Genomic DNA, 19,578 nt, shown 5'->3' on the forward strand with positions numbered 1-19,578 from the left:
ATTACCTGTTGAAGCCAAAACAGAGGACAAGTCATCAGAAGGTGCTGAGGTAAATGTAGAGTAACTCACTCCATTGAAGTCCTTCTTCAGACTGACAAAATCCGAAACTGAGCCAAAACTCCTGAATCGACCAAAGTTCTTCTCCAGCCAATCAGAGTCACTGCTCACTGACTGCACACAGGACTGACCTGAAACACCAGAGTATGTTACACACTGTTAACTCATACATATAAACACAATAAAATATACAAATATACCCAGAAAAACAGCCCCACCTTGGCTGGACTGGTACACGAGGTAGTCCTTTGTGTAGCTGAAGACAGTCTTGGACTGCAGTGCAGAGAGATCACTGTACACATTATCAAACCCCTTCACTCTGCAAACCCAAACACACAGCAGAGAGTAAATAAATAAATGATCTAATGATTCATTAATGGATGAGAGAGTGACTCAGTGGAAAGGAGGATGAATGAAGTAATGAATAAATGTGTTCCTGTGGAGAACACTGTGCATGTGAACACAGGTGTGAGTGGATGTAGATCAGGAACCTACATTTCTCTGTAGGAGTCACAGCTGATGTTCCTGGGGATGACTGACAGGGTCTTTGGACCAATCCCAGGAAGGAAGAGGCGGAGATAGGTCTGGAACCACAGGGTAAAGTTCTGTGGACTGAAGGTCTGGAAGCGGGTCAGCAGAGACTCCAGAGTCATGTTCAGGATGGTCTCTGATACCACTGGAGGAACGCTGGTCATGTTTATCTGAAACAAACAGGATTATGGGTAAGATACCAGGCTGTTTTCATTGGATAAAGTACCCTTGTTACATTTCTGCAGATCATAGTAATCCTCACCTGTCCTGCAATCTGGTTGAATGTAGTGAAGAAGATATCCAGTTGGTTCTGATCTGAAGACATGAGCACACTGTTGAAGACCTCTCTAACCACAGACTCATTTCCCATCAGTCCTGAACCCGACTGCAGGATCAACTCTGCCTTCTGTTCACCGGTCAGTAAGTTTAACACTGCCACCTATGGGACAAATCATGGGCAACACATCTTTTGTAGCTGTTGTGGAAAGATTCTTTAAAGAACAACATGAATACTTAGAAAATGAGTATCATTCAACCAAGAGAAAAAGATGCATTTACCCCAGAAATTTTGAATTCTGTCAATTCAGAGTAGGACAGGTAGTTGGAGAATTTGCCAAAGTTAACAGTGAGCCAGTCTGATTCTGTCTGGTTCTTCACTCTACAGGCTGAATTAGATCAATAATAATTTGAGAAAAGAATTATTTATTGATAAATAAGCAGTTTGGTTTTCCATGGTGTTCTAAGAGAATGTTTGGTACCTGGTTGATAAGATTGTTGTAAGGATTTTTTCAGGTATGCAAATAGAACATCCACAAGGTCCTGTTTTTTATTCTCTGCCATTTTTACAGAAATATTGCTCAATCCCTCAACACTGGTAGGATAAAAAGAGAGAGAATTACATTTAACAAAACATTCAGTGTACAGTAAACTGTAACCGTCTGGTTGCATTGCAAACTACAAACCTACTCCTCAATAAAATAGTCAAATTAAAGGCTCCAATGCACTTACATCACTTGGTAGTCAGTGCAGTTTATATTGGTGATTGAAATCTGTAGCATCTCTGCAGTAAAACTGGGAAGGACAGGGATCAGCTTGAGGTCAAACCACTCCATCCAGTCAGAGGTCTCAAACTGTGGAAACTTGATGCTGATGATCTGGAAGGTTCTATTCATCATCACATCTCTCACAGCTGGGACAATGCTTAGGTCAGCCTGAAGAAAAGCAATGCAACAGGTGGGAATGATATCTCAGGTCAAGTCATGGATGCCGCCTCATTGCATGGGTTGTTGAGCAACAAATTTGAGGTAGTTTAAGCGTGCCACTTACCTTCAGATCAGAGAGCGTTGTTAAAAATTCATCCACGTTGTTGAAAGCATCTCCAGTCTTTAGTCTGTCAAACACTCGGTCGATCTGACTTGTGCTGTTCAGTGGTCCAGAGGTCAGAGTGAGTTCAGCTGCTTGGCTTGGGGTCAGCAGATCCAAAGAATCAAACTGAAACATAACACAAAATAAGCCGTTAGAGCCTGTGGCCTAAAGACAGGGTCAAACCTTCGAGCAGTGTATAATCGGTGCAAGGCTGCTGTTACTCACACTGGAGAAATCTGAATTTAGAATGTCCAGCTCTTCCAAAGTTGCATACTTGGAGAACTTGCCAAAGTTCTTCAATAGCCAGTTCCTACTTCCAGAAGTACTGGACATGCACCCGGCATCTAAAATCACAACACAACAGCCAGGAAGGAAATCAGAACATTAGTGCAGCCAACTGTCTTTTTTTGCAACTGTAAGCAATATTTCTATAAAGGTACAACTGGTAGACTGTTTTAGGTACCTGACAGGTCAGCTCTTGACAGGAAAGGAATGATGAAATCGGTAATGACCGAAAGTTTCTGCTGGTTCTTCATTAGAGGTTCTTGAGAACTGAAAGCCTCCACACTGATTTAGAATGGAACAGGTTATAAGTTGTGGAATTTTATAAAACATGTAATATCATATATTTAATTTTCCATACTTACACAACTTGGTAGCTCAGACAGTTAAATTTCTTGGAACTGAGATGAGAAAGGAAATCCTTTGATGCTGTGGATAAAAATGGTCTGAGCCTGATCTGGAACCACTTGTTGATAAAAACAGCATCCGTAAGCTGTTCCTCGGTGAAGTTGTTGACTTTCACCTCACCGATGGCATCGAGAACATGCGGGTCGGTCAGACTGGCGATGAGAGTCTGATGGAGGAAGTGTAGGTTTTAAATGTACAGCTTAAACCAAATATTGATGGGATATTACACTATTACTCAGAGTTACCTACCATGTTGGAGTATGCATCCAGAGCTTCATCCAGCTGTGCTGAAAATCTTTGGAAAAAAAGGGTCCAGATCTCTGTGGAATAGCTGATGTTGCTTGACAATTTACATGTCAGAAGTGAGGTCAGATTTTTGGAGGACAGAACAGCAATCTAAAAAAAGACAAATAACAATTTGTAGAATGTCAAAGGAAAGTTAAGGAAGAATTATAACTAAAGTTGTCTTTCACATGACAGACTTACAGATGAACAGGCGTAAAGAGAAATATTGAAGCTGCAGAGAACTTCTGATGAATCTTCAGATTGGAGCTGAGTCTCAAGTAGGTGGCTGTGGAGAAACAGCATAATATTACCCATCTATAACATCTTTCAAAATATATACTACATTATCAGTACATGGATCTTACCTGTCTACACCTTGACAAAAAACAACTGTAGATGTCCCCTGACTACTACTGGTGATGCTCTCAAAAGCAGTTGTACTAGTGTGACTTTCAGTAGCGTTGGTATTAACATCAATGGTAACTGGAGCAGATGTAGAGGTGTTGATATCATCTATACCCCCCTGCAGGTCAATATTCAGGGTGTTCAATTCAGACTGTTTCTGCTGAGCCACCCAGGCCTGAATTACTGAAGATTCCTCAAACGTCTTCAGATCAGCAATGTTCACCCCCATCAGATCCTGCACTGTGCTTACACTCAGGTCCTGTAACACACACCCATCTCCTTTCAGTTCAAAACTCACATATCAGTAGATTCTGTTCTGTCCCTTAATTTCAGATTGAATTGTAGCAAAAATAGATTCAGTTCTTTTTCTGTTTCTTACCATAATTACAGCAGGGTTCAGACTGAGGAAGGTGCTAATGTCCATGCTGATGTTCTGAGTAGAAAGAGCTCTTATATCTTCCACTGGAGCTCCACCTACAAACACATGAAACCAGTGATGTGAATAGATTAGGTTTCAAACAGTAAGAGGAGCTCAGAAGAAGTAAATTCAATGTTACCCAAACAAACCATACACCTCTCATCTTCCTTTAATTCCTGTAGTCCTAGAGTAATGGCATGGAGCCACTGTTTTCACCAAATCAGAACTTAGAAGCTTTTACAATTTTGTCTCTATCGAATCAGGAGATAAATTCGAAACAGCTATTGTCATTGCTATGGGCCTTTTTGAATATTTCATAATGCCTTTTGGCTTCTTTAATGCCCCAACCGCCTTTTAAACATTAATGATTTCTTTACTGAGATGTTCACCCTTGGTTAGCCAACCACCACAAAAAGCAAACTTGATTAAGTTGATGGTTGGTCCAATGTCACAAAGAACAAAACAGAAGGGTAATTCAGCATTTAATTAAGGGTTCTGCAGAACTGTGAGGGGTGGACAGATTCTTGCAATGCATAACAGATTAATATAGAAGGATGAAAAATAAGGAGAAGAAGAGAGGCTGATCATGAAACCCTCAGAAATCACTTTTAATTAGAGAGTGATAAGATGAGATCTGGCTCAGATACTGTTAAGAGATGTTTTTTTACAAGAGTGGTATGAAGAGGGCATTGGAGCACACTAAAATTGAACAGCCATATTCAGACCAGTAATCCTGTTATTTAAAATGAAAAATGAAGTGTTTGGAGGAAGGAACGAATGGCAAATTGCCTGCAGGCAAAAGTCCAGGTGAAATTTTGCTCTGGTGTGTTGCTGAAGCCAAATAGGCATCTAAATATAAATTACCTAAGTAAGGGCTGATGAGCAGGAAGAATGTTGTGGGGTCACTTCGTTCGCTGCTGAAAGAGGAGTTGGCGATGCTGTACAGAGCTGATTTCTGATCAGTAGAGCATGAAGAGATGTCATATGTATTTGTATTTCTGCAAACAGAGAAACCAACAACACTGCATTTGAACTCCCACTCATTGCCATATCCAGCTACATCCTGGCCTTCTAGTATGAGAATCTAAATGTAACTATTTGTTAGAATGTTACCCCAGACTATCAGCAGTGATGGTCTTGAGGACGCTGATGTCCAATGAACAGAGGTTGGAGTCAATGGCATTTAGTTCATCCATTCCCAGAGTGTTCCCCTCCACACTGAGATACTTCATAATCACTGCTTTACTCTACAACACAGAAACATTCACTGATGATACAAACTTCTGAGAAACACAGTTTCTGAGAAAGATAGACTTCAGCAGTAATTATCAGCTGATATTATTGGACACTCTACCTGTTCTGAAGTCCAGTCTCCATCATCTGGGTTCATCAGTGAGAACAGGGTATCAATTGTGGTAATGCTCCACTTGCTGATGTCACTAACATTGGCAACACGGGATGTGGAGCCCAGTAACTGTACTACACTCTCTGGAAGACCTGATGGGTAAAGCTGAAACACAAACCCACATATACAATCAATTAATACCCACAATCCAGACATTCTATAGATCACCTCCAATACCAGAACATGAGTCTGAAACACTGACCTGGTTCAGTTTGTTCAGAATGATCATCTGGAAGCTGGTGTCCACCACTTTCTCAGTAACCGCTGCCAGGTTCTCATTTAGTACAGTAACATCCAGACACAAATCAAACTGGGTGGAGTCATAGTCAATAGGAAACGTTTCATCCTCGATCGTCACAGCTGTGATGGTGCCGACAGTACAGTCTGAAGAATGAACACACAAGCATTATACACACCTGTAGTCCAGGTACACAAACTCATACACCTCCCAGTAATATCGGTACTTCCTGATACCTGCAGAACGTCTGGATCTGGTAACTGTACATGATGTGATCAATCTGCTCAGCTTCCCTTGAGGGGTTTTCAACTTCTTCAGGAATGGCAGGAATGATTTTAAAAACATTTTTCTTATATTCTAAAACAACACAAAAACAGACATAATACATAAACAGAACATCCTACATGACACACATATATTATTTTAAAACAATATAAATTAGAAAACGATTGTAAATATGAAATAGAGCAAAACCTACAAAAGTAAATTTTCCCCAGAAGTCTTGCTTGAGGTAGAGGGGTAGAATTCCCAGCTGCTGCAGAGTCTTCAGATTCCATGCTGAGGGATTGCTGAGGAAGGACATGAGTGTTTAAAGACAACAAACCACACTTATATTCACATTACACAATTATAGTTATAATTATAGTTGAAACAGAATCAGAATATCAGACTTGCACCACACTGAGGAATGCCTAAATTCTTGATACTTTTGCAGAAGGTCTTTTGTTTCACCATAGTCATTTTATTGGGATAAATTACAAACCTAGCAAGTGCAAAAAAATTTTTTTGCTTGGAACAGCAATTTACCGACCAGAGAAAAGGGCTTGAGAGATGTAATTATATGCAGGCAAGGTCATTGGCAGCCATTGACAGTCTCCCAATGAGAACAGCGTCCTGACAACTTCCCATGGTTACATCATTAGTTCTGCATGTATCACCATGTACAACCAAAGGTGAAACCTAATCTATTCAATTGGCCCCAACCCTGAGTCAATTACAGAAACGTCTAGGGTTCATTAACTTCTACCTAAATTTTTAGAAATTTTTAGAAACCTAGAATTTCAGTAGCACAGCTTCTCCAGTCACTGCTCTTCAGAAATGAGCTACCAGAACATATGGTATTGTCTGGCCAGGCCAAGCAGGACTATGAGTTACTCATGAGGGCATTGACATCAGCTCCTATACAAATGCATCCTGCAGGAAGTCCAGCAATGACATGGCATTAGTAGATCGCCTTAAGAGGACACCAAGGACTTGGCTGTGAGTCATCATGGGCAGCCTCGCTTTCAGTGCTGGTGATCCTGAGGCTTATGGCTCAACCTGGGCAAACTTGTAAAGGGGAAATATGAAAGCAAAAGACACCTACAAACTGTCTGCTGGAGAGCACTTTCACAACAATCATTGACTGCCCCATTGAACCTGAACCCCCAGCCAGCAGTGTCTCTTTCCCAATGAGCTTAATTAATTCTATACTCATTTTGGAATGACCAACACAGCTGGACAGTTAGCACAGATTTTCGCTGACATGTTCAATCTGTCACTGGCCCAGATGGTGTTCCCAGTTATAGGTCATGTGCTGAACAGTTAGCACAGATCTTCATTGACATGTTCAACCTGTCACTGGCCCAGGAAATGTTCTTTAGAGCATGTGCTAGACAGTTAGCACAGATGTTTGCTGACATGTTCAACCTTTCATTGTGTGCTGAACCCTCTGCTCTTCTATCTTTTCACCTACAACTCTGCTGTCCTGTTTATTAAAGCCTCATTCGGTTTTTACTGTGAATGTCCAACTAACATCTGTATCATTACAAAGTGTAATATCTTCCTTACCCATACTGAGTGTTTCCAGAGAATAGCAGTGTCTGTATGGCGGTGACCTGAGTGTCAGAAAGATCTCCACAGTTCTTCAGTTTCTCCAGGATGAGTGGATCAGAGTTCTGGATGTAGGATGGGTTCAGTGTGCAGATCATATTACCCAGAACCCCCACCTGATCCTTGCTCAGCTTAAACCCAGATATACCCTACAGGAACAAAGACCATGTTAGAGTGTATATCTGTCAGTATTAATTTTAAAGGAATAGTTGATTTGTGTGTTTTGTGATTTACCAGGCAGCTCTGAGCGTTCTTGAACAACGTCTGTTTGCTGAGAACGCTGGAAAGAACCGAGAAATCTGCTGCACCCAGAGCACTGAAGTACGACCTGCAGTTCACTGTCTTAACCCTACTATAGCTACAATACACACATATAGAATCCATTAGTTTACAGAGAACATGATTCACACTTTAAAGAGAATCCTTAAATAGACTGTAAGTGTGTAGATTTTGTAGATACACACCTGTAGTAGAGCAGCATGTCTGAAGGTACGTCAGTGAAGCTCAGAGTTGTGTCATATTTCATAGCATTGTACATGCAGGACAGCTACAACACAGAACATCCACCATTACACCAGTGTTACACCATCTTTCCTCTTTAATTACTTAATAATAAAGCAGGATGTCTGAATATCAGGACTGTAAATACCTGAGACTCTTTCAGGACGACCTTGTTCCTGTCTGGACGTGGTCTACAGGCTGTTACCAGCTGTCTGATCTTCTGCTGTGATAGAGTCTTTATTGAGCTGGAGGTGAATCCCTGCAGTAATGACTCTGACAGCCTGCAGGGGGAGACAAACCAGCAATGATCAGACATTTCTTCATGAACTTCCAGCTGTGGAGATCAGTCCTAGTTATGTTTAGTTTGGTTCATCAATTTAATAGGTTGTCCAGAATTAGCAACGTGAGCTGTTAGTAATGTACAGTTTATGTGAATCTGATTGTATTTAACTTACACTTCTGTATCAACTGTGGATTTAGAAACGGCTCCAAACAGCACTGTAGCCTGGTAAACAAATACAAACACAAAAAAATCAGAATATAAACAGTCAGAGAGCTACATGATCAGGTAAATCAGGGATATTCAGAAACAGACTTGTGGTTTTTACAGGTTTAGTGGGCGGAGTGAACAGACAGGTGAGTAATCTGTTACCTGCTGTTGACTCCAGCTCTTCTTATTGATCAGTGTAACATCAACAGATTTCAGGTTTGTCAGCAGCACTCGGGGAACATATGCTGCCAAAGCATCTGGAACATTCTGCACCACATTAGTCTTGTCCACAGAGATGATCTAGAACAAAGAGGAGGAGAAGAACTTTATATATTGCTTTGATGTTTAACCTCAGGTTTCTATCTGAATAGATTATAGCTCACTGTTTAATTTTTCAGAAAGTAATCTAAAAATATGTCACATATAGAAACATATCTATAGAAACATAGTCATCTATATATATATTAAGGTATAAATGCAGAATTACCTTCTGGACAACTGAACGTTGGAGAATCACTGGCGCTGACAGAATGTTGGTGATGAATTTTGGATTCTGGGATGCAGTCAGAACCTGAGTGGATGGGATGTTCTTGATTGTTGCAGAGGGAACGCCTCCAACAAGAGTTCCCAAAGACACCAGAGAGGAGGCGCTGTTGATCTGTAAATCATCCAATGAGAATGCAGAATTTAATTTCTACAAACTACTAACAGAAATCATGGTAACCTGCTGTTACAGGTCTTTACTAAAACCTTTGATTGACATTGACAGTGAGAAACACTGGTCTACCAAACGAAGTTCTATATACTGATGTTGTACAAATGTAGTAAATGTTCTCCAGGTCAGAGCAGGAACATCTTATCCAGGTGATCTGTGTGCAGTGTACACTCACAGTGAATCCTGCACTAGTGATGCTCTTGATGAGGGCGTTGGCCTGACCCTGGTTCCAGCCTGTGACGGTGCTGAGTGTAGGCAGAGTACTGTTAATCACAGTGGGGGTCAGAGTGGATATCTGACCCTGTGTCAGACCAACACTCTGGTTTCCAAGTGTCTGGATGGTGGAGGTGGATATAGTGGGGAAGTTTCTGACTAGTGCTGCTGAGACCTGAGGGGAAAGGAATAAGGTGAATTATCACAGTAAAGAAACAGAGAAAGAGTAAAGAAACAGTAAAGACAGAGAGATAAGATTCTCCAACCACAGAAGACTATTTCTGAGTGTAGATACAATTTTCAGACTAAGAAAAAAAATATTCTTCTCATTTTGTTTCTCTTGACTTTTTCTTATGTGCAAGAAAGAAAATCTGCACCAGATCTCAGGGACTCCTGAAACTGTTGTCCGAGAATTATCTGGGATCAAACCTGCAAACTTTAAAATTTAGATGGCTTTGCCACTAAGGATTTCAGAACTGTTTAACAGTCCTGATTCAACATTTTTGAGTATAACTATCTAATATATCTATCAGTAGGTTAAATAGTCATAGCATTACCTGGGGATCAATCGCACTGCAGAATTTATTAATGTTGTCCAGCATGGTCTTGGCATTTTCAGATCCAATAGACATGAACACAGAGCCAGGAGCTCCACACGAGAGAACACCTTGAAAACTATATTCAAACAAACAGTAACACACCGCAAACAAAACATATTATAAATAGTGTAATAAGATTAAACTCAGGCAATTCATGTTATTTTACTGTGGGCTACATTATAACATATCGCTGGTTTTGATAAGCAGGAATTAATAGCTGATGGGTGGGGAAACTAAGCCAATAACTGAACGCAATCTGGTTTTCCATCATTATTATTTAGCAATTCCCCAGGAATAGCTGGAGATCCTGCCAGAAGTGGGATACATGATCTTCAGGGGTTTAACAAAATTTTTGAATATCATCCAAACTATTTGAATATAAATATAATATAAACCTAAACTCCTCCCTCCCCAGTAACTGGGAGCTGCAGTGTTTAGTGTGTAGGTGTTACCTGAGGGGGTTTAATGCAGGGTTCTGGATGAATAACTGGGAGCTGTAGTATTTGGTGACGTCGGCTGAAATTGCTGTGTTGTTAAACAGCTGGAGATTCTGAGGATTTTCCAGGAACACACCGATCTACAGAACACAATAAAACCTCAGTGAGTACAAATTACCTTAATTACTAACACAAATGTAGATAAGAGGGTGTGTGTTTGTTACCTTGCTGTCTGATAAAAAGGACTGGAGGTCAGTGAGGGTGATGAAGGTGATGAAGAATCCAATGTTGTTAGAAAACCAGGCAGTGGAGTTCAGAATGGGATCAGAGGGGTTATAACAGCGTGGAGATCCATCTACAAGATACAGATATGCTCACATACATAAACCACAGACACACGTTTATATATAAACTTAATAAATGTGTAGAGACTCCAGAGTACAGATGAACATACAGAGGGAGAGATAGAAAGAGATAAATGTAGCTGTGCTTACCACTGCTTTTCAGATAAGACTTTATAGAGCTGTAGACATCAGCTGGGGTGAAATCAGTGCCTGAGAAATTATAGTTGTTCCCCAGAACTGAAACCCTGATCAAAATAATAATAATATGTTATTTTTAGATCACAGAAAGATGTAATTCTTAACGATGATAGAATGATTTAACACCACACCAAACACAGACTCACAGTTTCCTGTAGGACAGGCAGGAGGCGCCGCTGAGCTGAGTGGAGTTGATGAGCTGAGAGCTGAGGAAGGGCAGGTACCGACCCAGTCTGACATTAAACCACTGATCCACCTCATCCTGAGACGACGCACTGAGAGCACGAGACCAAACACATGCCAACGTCTGCCTGCCCACAGCTGCAGATACAACCGGCTCCTGCACAGAGATCCAGAGGGAGGAAAGAAGAGATAGAGAGAGGAATGGAGAGAACAGAGAGCTTTAAATATGGATTACTGCATTAAATACATCTGAAAGAGTCAAACTGAGGGAGAAACAGCAGGACTGAATGAATGAAGAAGACTGAGAGTAAAGGTAGAGGGAGAAAGAGGGAATGAACACAGGTGTACCTTCTCCAGGTACTGGTCGATACTGTTGTAGTTGTTGAGGAATGTGCAGAAATCTGATGTGGTGGTGCTGCCAATAGCAGTGGTGGAGGATTCAGACAGACTAGTTGTGGTTCCAACAGTAGTGATTTCAGCAGCAGTTGAGGTCATTGCAACAGGAGTTAGGGTGGTGATTTCAGCAGCAGTTGAGGTCATTGCAACAGGAGTTAGGGTGGTGATTTCAGCAGCAGTTGAGGTCGTTGCAACAGGAGTTAGGGTGGTGATTTCAGCAGCAGTTGAGGTTGATGCAACATGAGTTGGGGAGGTGATTTCAGCAGCAGTTGAGGTTGATGCAACATGAGTTAGGGTGGTGATTTCAGCAGCAGTTGAGGTTGATGCAACATGAGCTGCGGAGGTGATTTCAGCAGCAGTTGAGGTCATTGCAACAGGAGTTAGGGTGGTGATTTCAGCAGCAGTTGAGGTCATTGCAACAGGAGTTAGGGTGGTGATTTCAGCAGCAGTTGAGGTCGTTGCAACAGGAGTTAAGGTGGTGATTTCAGCAGCAGTTGAGGTTGATGCAACATGAGTTGGGGAGGTGATTTCAGCAGCAGTTGAGGTCGTTGCAACATGAGTTGCGGAGGTGATTTCAGCAGCAGTTGAGGTTGATGCAACAGGAGTTAGGGTGGTGATTTCAGCAGCAGTTGAGGTCGTTGCAACATGAGTTGGGGAGGTGATTTCAGCAGCAGTTGAGGTTGATGCAACAGGAGTTGGGGTGGTGATTTCAGCTGCAGTTGAGGTCATTGCAACAGGAGTTAGGGTGGTGATTTCAGCAGCAGTTGAGGTTGATGCAACATGAGTTGGGGAGGTGATTTCAGCAGCAGTTGAGGTTGATGCAACATGAGTTGGGGTGGTGATTTCAGCAGCAGTTGAGGGCGTTGCAACAGAAGTTAAGGTGGTGATTTCAGCAGCAGTTGAGGTCGTTGCAACATGAGTTGGGGTGGTGATTTCAGCTGCAGTTGAGGTTGATGCAACATGAGTTGGGGTGGTGATTTCAGCAGCAGTTGAAGTCGTTGCAACAGGAGTTGTGGTGGTGATTTCAGCAGCAGTTGAGGTCATTGCAACAGGAGTTGGGGTGGTGATTTCAGCAGCAGTTGAGTTTGATGCAACAGGAGTTGGGGAGGTGATTTCAGCAGCAGTTGAGGTTGATGCAACATGAGTTGGGGTGGTGATTTCAGCAGCAGTTGAGGTTGATGCAACATGAGTTGGGGTGGTGATTTCAGCAGCAGTTGAGGTTGATGCAACAGAAGTTGGGGTGGTGTTTTCAGGAGCAGTTGAGGTCGTAGCAACATGAGTTGGGGTGGTGATTTCAGCAGCAGTTGAGGTCGTAGCAACATGAGTTGGGGTGGTGATTTCAGCAGCAGTTGAGGTCGTAGCAACATGAGTTGGGGTGGTGATTTCAGCAGCAGTTGATGTCGATGCAACATGAGTTGGGGTGGTGATTTCAGCAGCAGTTGATGTCAATGCAACAGGAGTTGGGGTGGTGATTTCAGCAGCAGTTGATGTCAATGCAACAGGAGTTGGGGAGGTGATTTCAGCAGCAGTTGAGGTTGATGCAACATGAATTGGGGTGGTGATTTCAGCAGCAGTTGAGGTTGATGCAACATGAGTTGGGGTGGTGATTTCAGCAGCAGTTGAGGTTGATGCAACATGAGTTGGGGTGGTGATTTCAGCAGCAGTTGAGGTTGTTGCAACATGAGTTGGGGAGGTGATTTCAGCAGCAGTTGAGGTTGATGCAACAGTAGTTGGGGTGGTGATTTCAGCAGCAGTTGAGGTTGATGCAACATGAGTTGCGGACGTGATTTCAGCAGCAGTTGAGGTTGATGCAACATGAGTTGCGGACGTGATTTCAGCAGCAGTTGAGGTTGATGCAACATGAGTTGGGGTGGTAATTTCAGCAGCAGTTGAGGTTGATGCAACAGGAGTTGCGGAGGTGATTTCAGCAGCAGTTGAGGTTGTTGCAACAGGAGTTGGGGTAGTGATTTCAGCAGCAGTTGAGGTTGATGCAACATGAGTTGCGGACGTGATTTCAGCAGCGGTTGAGGTTGATGCAACATGAGTTGGGGTGGTAATTTCAGCAGCAGTTGAGGTTGATGCAACAGGAGTTGCGGAGGTGATTTCAGCAGCAGTTGAGGTTGTTGCAACAGGAGTTGGGGTAGTGATTTCAGCAGCAGTTGAGGTTGATGCAACAGAAGTTGGGGTGGTGGTTTCAGGAGCAGTTGAGGTCGTAGCAACATGAGTTGGGGTGGTGATTTCAGCAGCAGTTGAGGTCGTAGCAACATGAGTTGGGGTGGTGATTTCAGCAGCAGTTGAGGTTGTTGCAACATGAGTTGGGGTGGTGATTTCAGCAGCAGTTGAGGTTGATGCAACAGGAGTTGGGGAGGTGATTTCAGCAGCAGTTGAGGTTGATGCAACATGAGTTGGGGTGGTGATTTCAGCAGCAGTTGATGTCGATGCAACATGAGTTGGGGTGGTGATTTCAGCAGCAGTTGAGGTTGATGCAACAGGAGTTGGGGAGGTGATTTCAGCAGCAGTTGAGGTTGATGCAACATGAGTTGGGGTGGTGATTTCAGCAGCAGTTGAGGTTGTTGCAACATGAGTTGGGGTGGTGATTTCAGCAGCAGTTGAGGTCGTAGCAACATGAGTTGGGGTGGTGATTTCAGCAGCAGTTGAGGTTGTTGCAACATGAGTTGGGGTGGTGATTTCAGCAGCAGTTGAGGTCGTAGCAACATGAGTTGGGGTGGTGATTTCAGCAGCAGTTGAGGTTGTTGCAACATGAGTTGGGGTGGTGATTTCAGCAGCAGTTGAGGTTGATGCAACAGAAGTTGGGGTGGTGGTTTCAGGAGCAGTTGAGGTCGTAGCAACATGAGTTGGGGTGGTGATTTCAGCAGCAGTTGATGTCGATGCAACATGAGTTGGGGTGGTGATTTCAGCAGCAGTTGATGTCGATGCAACATGAGTTGGGGTGGTGATTTCAGCAGCAGTTGAGGTTGATGCAACAGGAGTTGGGGAGGTGATTTCAGCAGCAGTTGAGGTTGATGCAACATGAGTTGGGGAGGTGATTTCAGCAGCAGTTGAGGTTGATGCAACATGAGTTGGGGAGGTGATTTCAGCAGCAGTTGAGGTTGATGCAACATGAGTTGGGGTGGTGATTTCAGCAGCAGTTGAGGTTGATGCAACATGAGTTGGGGAGGTGATTTCAGCAGCAGTTGAGGTTGATGCAACATGAGTTGGGGTGGTGATTTCAGCAGCAGTTGAGGTTGTTGCAACATGAGTTGGGGTGGTGATTTCAGCAGCAGTTGAGGTTGATGCAACATGAGTTGGGGTGGTGATTTCAGCAGCAGTTGAGGTTGATGCAACATGAGTTGGGGTGGTGATTTCAGCAGCAGTTGAGGTTGTTGCAACATGAGTTGGGGAGGTGATTTCAGCAGCAGTTGAGGTTGATGCAACAGGAGTTGGGGTGGTGATTTCAGCAGCAGTTGAGGTCGATGCAACAGGAGTTGGGGAGGTGATTTCAGCAGCAGTTGAGGTCATTGCAACAGGAGTTGGGGTGGTGATTTCAGCAGCAGTTGAGGTCGATGCAACATGAGTTGCGGATGTGATTTCAGCAGCAGTTGAGGTTGATGCAACATGAGTTGCGGATGTGATTTCAGCAGCAGTTGAGGTTGATGCAACATGAGTTGGGGAGGTGATTTCAGCAGCAGTTGAGGTTGATGCAACAGGAGTTGGGGTGGTGATTTCAGCAGCAGTTGAGGTCGATGCAACAGGAGTTGGGGAGGTGATTTCAGCAGCAGTTGAGGTCATTGCAACAGGAGTTGGGGTGGTGATTTCAGCAGCAGTTGAGGTCGATGCAACAGGAGTTGGGGAGGTGATTTCAGCAGCAGTTGAGGTCATTGCAACAGGAGTTGCGGACGTGATTTCAGCAGCAGTTGAGGTTGATGCAACAGGAGTTGGGGAGGTGATTTCAGCAGCAGTTGAGGTCATTGCAACAGGAGTTGGGGTGGTGATTTCAGCAGCAGTTGAGTTTGATGCAACAGGAGTTGCGGAGGTGATTTCAGCAGCAGTTGAGGTTGATGCAACATGAGTTGGGGAGGTGATTTCAGCAGCAGTTGAGGTCGTTGCAACATGAGTTGGGGAGGTGATTTCAGCAGCAGTTGAGGTTGTTGCAACAGGAGTTGGGGTAGTGATTTCAGCAGCAGTTGAGGTCGATGCAACAGCAGTTGGGGTAGTGATTTCAGCAGCAGTTGAGGTCGCTGCAACATGAGTTGGGGTAGTGACTTCAGCAGCAGTTGAGGTCGCTGCAACATGAGTTGGGGAGGTGATTTCAGCAGCAGTTGAGGTTGTTGCAACAGGAATTGGGGTGGTGATTTCAGCAGCAGTTGAGCTTGTTGCAACAGGAGTTGGGGAGTTGATTTCAGCAGCAGTTGAGATCGTTGCAACATGAGTTGGGGTGGTGATTTCAGCAGCAGTTGAGGTTGTTGCAACAGGAGTTGGGGAGTTGATTTCAGCAGCAGTTGAGATCGTTGCAACATGAGTTGTGGTGTTGATTTCAGTAGCAGTTGAGTTGGTAGCAACATGAGTTGGGGTGGTGATTTCAGCAGCAGTTGAGATCGTTGCAACAGGAGTTGTGGTGGAGGTTTCAGCCCCAGTTGAGGTCGTTGTAACATGAGTTGGGGTGGTGATTTCAGCAGCAGTTGAGGTCATTGAAACAAATGTTGTGCTGGTTTTAGCAGCAGTGATGGTGATTTCCACAGTGGTGGGGGTTGTTTCAACAGTAGTTGTGGTGGTTTCAGCACTAGAGGTTGTTGTAACAGAAGTTGTGGTGGTTTCAGCAGCAGAAATGGTGGTTTCAGTGGCAGCAGTGGTGGTGGTTGCAACAGGAGTTGTAAATTTAGCACCGGTGGTGCTGGTTGCATCAGGAGTGGTGGTGGTTTCAGCAGCAGTGGTGGATGTTTCAGCAGCAGCAGTATTTGTGGTTACAGCAGCAGTGCCGGTGGTTTCAGCAGCAGTGGTGGTGGTTTCAGCAGCAGTGGTGGTGGTTTCAGCAGCTGTGGTGGTGGTTTCAGCAGCAGTGGTGGTGGTTTCAGCAGCAGTGGTGGTGGTTTCAGTAGAGATGGTGGTGGTTTCACTGTCAGTTATGGAAGTACTGGTAACTGGAGCAGATGTAGAGGTGTTGATATCATCTATACCCCCCTGCAGGTCAATATTCAGGGTGTTTAATTCAGACTGTTTCTGCTGAGCCACCCAGGCCTGAATTACTGAAGATTCCTCAAACGTCTTCAGATCAGCAATGTTCACCCCCATCAGATCCTGCACCATGCTCACACTCAGGTCCTGTAACACACACCCATTTCCTTTCAGTTCAAAACTCACATATCAGTAGATTCTGTTCTGCCTCTTAATTTCAGATTGAATTGTATCAAAAATAGATTCAGTTCTTTTTCTGCTTCTTACCATAATTACAGCAGGGTTCAGACTGAGGAAGGTGCTGATGTCCATGCTGATGTTCTGAGTAGAAAGAGCTCTTATATCTTCCACTGGAGCTCCACCTACAAACACATAAAACCAGTGATTAGGACAGATTAGGTTTCCAAACTGTAGAAGGAGCTCAGAAGAAGTAAAGAAAATGTTACCCAAAGAAACCATACACCTCTCCTCTTCCCTTAATTCCCATATTCCTAGAGTAATGGCATGGAGCCACAGTGTTTACCAAATCAAATCAATCACCAAATTCCAAAATTTCTTTAGGGATCAATAAAGTATCTATCTATCTATCTATCTAGAATGTAGAAGTGCAGTTTTGTCCGTATCGAGTCGGGGGATCAACTGAAAACTGCAACCCTCATCACTACAGGGCTTTTTAAATACCTCGTTTTGCCTTTTGGCTTCTTTAATGCCACAGCCGCCTTTCAGTCATTAATTAATGATATCTTTCATGACATGATAGGCCAGTTTGTCATTGCTTATATCAACATTTTTTATTTACTAAAATTTGGTAGATAATCAGTCAAGCTGCTGATGGTTGGGGAGAGAGGAAGGAACCGTAGTTAGACAGAAAAGACCGCACTAGAGACAACCAATCATTAGGTTTCCAAACTGTAAAATGTACTTTGTCAAAGTCTGTTTGAATGTCAGTTCAGTTTTTAAGGTTAAATACTGAAATCATTAATTCAGGCCATACATATGGGCCTGAGTACTCTTTTTTGGTTCTGAGGAATTAATTCTAAGTTTGTATGAGCTTTTTAGAGTGTAATATACCTAAGTAAGGGCTGATGAGCAGGATGAACATTGTGGGGTCACTTCGTTGGCTGCTGAATGAGGAGTTGGCGATGCTGTACAGAGCTGATTTTCGATCAGTAGAGCATGAAGAGATGTCCAAAATATTTGCATTCCTGCAAAAAAGACAAACCAAAAACAATGCATTTAAATGTCACCTTCACAACAAAGCATAGACCAAACATAGTATGTGTTTCTGTACTTACTGCAGATTATCAGCAGTGATGGTCTTGAGGATGCTGACATCCAAAGAACAGAGGTTGGAGCTGATGACATTTATTTCAACAGTTCCCAGAGTGTTCCCCTCCACACTGAGATACTTCATAATCACTGCTTTACTCTACAAAACACAAACACAAACATTCCATGATACAAACTTCTGCTACACCGTTTCTGAGAAACACAGACTTCAAACACTTCCTCCTTGTTGAGAATTCTATCCAGTGGAAACAGTAATTATCAGCTGATAATAGTGGTAATATTTCCTTCAATCATTATGAACCCTCTACCTGATCTGAAGTCCAGTCTCCATCATCTGGGTTCATCAGTGAGGACAGGGTATCAATAGTGGTGATGTTCCACTTGCTGATGTCACTAACATTGGCTACACGGGATGTGGAGCCCAGTAACTGTACTACACTCTCTGGAAGACCTGATGGGTAAAGCTGAAACACAAACCCACATATACAATCAATTAATACCCACAATCCAGACATTCTATAGATCACCTCCAATACCAGAACATGATCCTGAAACACTGACCTGGTTCAGTTTGTCCAGAATGATCATCTGGAAGCTTTCATCCACCACTTTCTCAGTAACCGCTGCCAGGTTATCATTTAGTACAGTAACATCCAGACACAAATCAAACTGGGTGGAGTCGTAGTCAAAAGGAAACCATTCCTCTGCAATCTTAATTGCCGTGATGGTGCCGACAGTACAGTCTATGAAGAATAAACCAGTGTAGAGATGTAACAGCATGAAAATGTAATATCACAATTATTGAATGAGTATAGCCAAGGTTATCAGTTATATCCTGGTACTATTAAAAACATATGTAATGTCAGTAGCACAGCTGGGTTTGTTCCAAGGTTGACATACACAACAAGGTGGACATACACAACATAATACATTAAAATACAGCATAGATAAATTATTGATATCCACAGACTGATATAAGTATAATGGTTATAATGCTTAAGAATACATCAAAAGTGGACCAATGCACAAGGAAACATGCAGAAAAAATATTTAAAATTTGTTTTTGTTTTTTATTGAAGTCACCAAAAATGCAAGCAAATGGTATTAGGCAGACTAGAAACAACTAGCATTGGGTGCAAGTTTGTCTCCATATAATCCAGGACTAAAAACTCAGATACAAAGATATATTAGATGATAGGGTTGACCAAGTTTAAAGCATTACACTTTGCTTACAGGTGAGGGTAGTTGTGCCTCAAAAAGTTAGTGGTTTATAGAAAACATTATGGCAAACTGCAGTGGTACAAGTGGTCCAGTGCAAGTGACAAAAAACTAGTCAAAATATCAAAAGAAACAGAAAAAATAAAAAAGAAGCACAAATATTTAAGGGCAGCCAACAGGAGCACAGGTAAGCAACTAAGTACCTGTACAAGTAATTCTTCTGCCTGCAGCTACTAAAAATAAAATGTATTTCCCAGTAGCTTATCTTTAACTGTGATAAATGTGATAAGCGTTTCAGGCTAGCAAAATGTTTAACTTATAAAGGGGGAATTAGCATTAGCTAATAGATGGCTAAATGGTGTAAATGTGTATGAGCTGAGATAGTAGAGCAGGAACAGAACATGACTGGAAACTAATTTGTTGCGATTGGTAGCTAAAGTAAGCCTTGCTTTCAGGTGTGGGAGGGGGATACGTAAGGCTGTGGGTAGTAGGTGTTTTAGTAATTTTCCATGTGTAAAAAGAAAATATCATTGGACAAGACTAGACAAGAACATGA

At 42.8% G+C, this 19,578-nt stretch overlaps 2 protein-coding genes across 51 annotated transcripts in view; both read right to left on the reverse strand.

Moving 5' to 3' along the window:
- LOC103028009 (serine-rich adhesin for platelets) overlaps window positions 1–1,775 on the reverse strand; it is a 55,612-nt gene extending 53,837 nt beyond the window's left edge. For all 50 annotated transcript variants that reach the window (XM_049469916.1, XM_049469914.1, XM_049469906.1 and 47 more), the window contains exons 1-7: window positions 1,597–1,775; window positions 1,347–1,459; window positions 1,147–1,253; window positions 851–1,027; window positions 553–758; window positions 276–376; window positions 70–188 (exon numbers count right to left, since the gene is read on the reverse strand). In XM_049469916.1, the coding sequence (XP_049325873.1) occupies window positions 70–188; window positions 276–376; window positions 553–758; window positions 851–1,027; window positions 1,147–1,253; window positions 1,347–1,459; window positions 1,597–1,763 (990 nt within the window). In that variant the 5' untranslated portion in view covers window positions 1,764–1,775. The remainder of the gene's footprint in view (window positions 1–69; window positions 189–275; window positions 377–552; window positions 759–850; window positions 1,028–1,146; window positions 1,254–1,346; window positions 1,460–1,596) is intronic.
- A 70-nt stretch (window positions 1,776–1,845) lies between these two features.
- Window positions 1,846–19,578, reverse strand: part of LOC103027070 (mucin-3A-like) — a 28,448-nt gene continuing 10,715 nt past the window's right edge. The window contains exons 17-51 of the mRNA XM_049469563.1: window positions 18,366–18,547; window positions 18,113–18,268; window positions 17,810–17,943; window positions 17,586–17,719; window positions 16,782–16,876; window positions 13,507–16,661; window positions 11,866–12,561; window positions 11,295–11,505; window positions 10,910–11,103; window positions 10,716–10,810; window positions 10,446–10,576; window positions 10,237–10,361; window positions 9,743–9,860; window positions 9,148–9,360; window positions 8,745–8,915; window positions 8,420–8,557; window positions 8,223–8,272; window positions 7,916–8,048; window positions 7,731–7,813; window positions 7,501–7,624; window positions 7,225–7,415; window positions 5,873–5,963; window positions 5,631–5,751; window positions 5,359–5,540; window positions 5,106–5,261; window positions 4,865–4,998; window positions 4,616–4,749; window positions 3,713–3,807; window positions 3,294–3,592; window positions 3,130–3,214; window positions 2,893–3,039; window positions 2,601–2,809; window positions 2,417–2,520; window positions 2,179–2,297; window positions 1,846–2,079 (exon numbers count right to left, since the gene is read on the reverse strand). Coding sequence (XP_049325520.1) covers window positions 1,846–2,079; window positions 2,179–2,297; window positions 2,417–2,520; window positions 2,601–2,809; window positions 2,893–3,039; window positions 3,130–3,214; window positions 3,294–3,592; window positions 3,713–3,807; window positions 4,616–4,749; window positions 4,865–4,998; window positions 5,106–5,261; window positions 5,359–5,540; window positions 5,631–5,751; window positions 5,873–5,963; window positions 7,225–7,415; window positions 7,501–7,624; window positions 7,731–7,813; window positions 7,916–8,048; window positions 8,223–8,272; window positions 8,420–8,557; window positions 8,745–8,915; window positions 9,148–9,360; window positions 9,743–9,860; window positions 10,237–10,361; window positions 10,446–10,576; window positions 10,716–10,810; window positions 10,910–11,103; window positions 11,295–11,505; window positions 11,866–12,561; window positions 13,507–16,661; window positions 16,782–16,876; window positions 17,586–17,719; window positions 17,810–17,943; window positions 18,113–18,268; window positions 18,366–18,547 — 8,639 coding nt within the window. The remainder of the gene's footprint in view (window positions 2,080–2,178; window positions 2,298–2,416; window positions 2,521–2,600; window positions 2,810–2,892; window positions 3,040–3,129; window positions 3,215–3,293; window positions 3,593–3,712; window positions 3,808–4,615; window positions 4,750–4,864; window positions 4,999–5,105; window positions 5,262–5,358; window positions 5,541–5,630; window positions 5,752–5,872; window positions 5,964–7,224; window positions 7,416–7,500; window positions 7,625–7,730; window positions 7,814–7,915; window positions 8,049–8,222; window positions 8,273–8,419; window positions 8,558–8,744; window positions 8,916–9,147; window positions 9,361–9,742; window positions 9,861–10,236; window positions 10,362–10,445; window positions 10,577–10,715; window positions 10,811–10,909; window positions 11,104–11,294; window positions 11,506–11,865; window positions 12,562–13,506; window positions 16,662–16,781; window positions 16,877–17,585; window positions 17,720–17,809; window positions 17,944–18,112; window positions 18,269–18,365; window positions 18,548–19,578) is intronic.

The sequence above is a fragment of the Astyanax mexicanus genome, chromosome 21, assembly GCF_023375975.1.
Source record: "Astyanax mexicanus isolate ESR-SI-001 chromosome 21, AstMex3_surface, whole genome shotgun sequence".
Classification (NCBI taxonomy): domain Eukaryota; kingdom Metazoa; phylum Chordata; class Actinopteri; order Characiformes; family Acestrorhamphidae; genus Astyanax; species Astyanax mexicanus.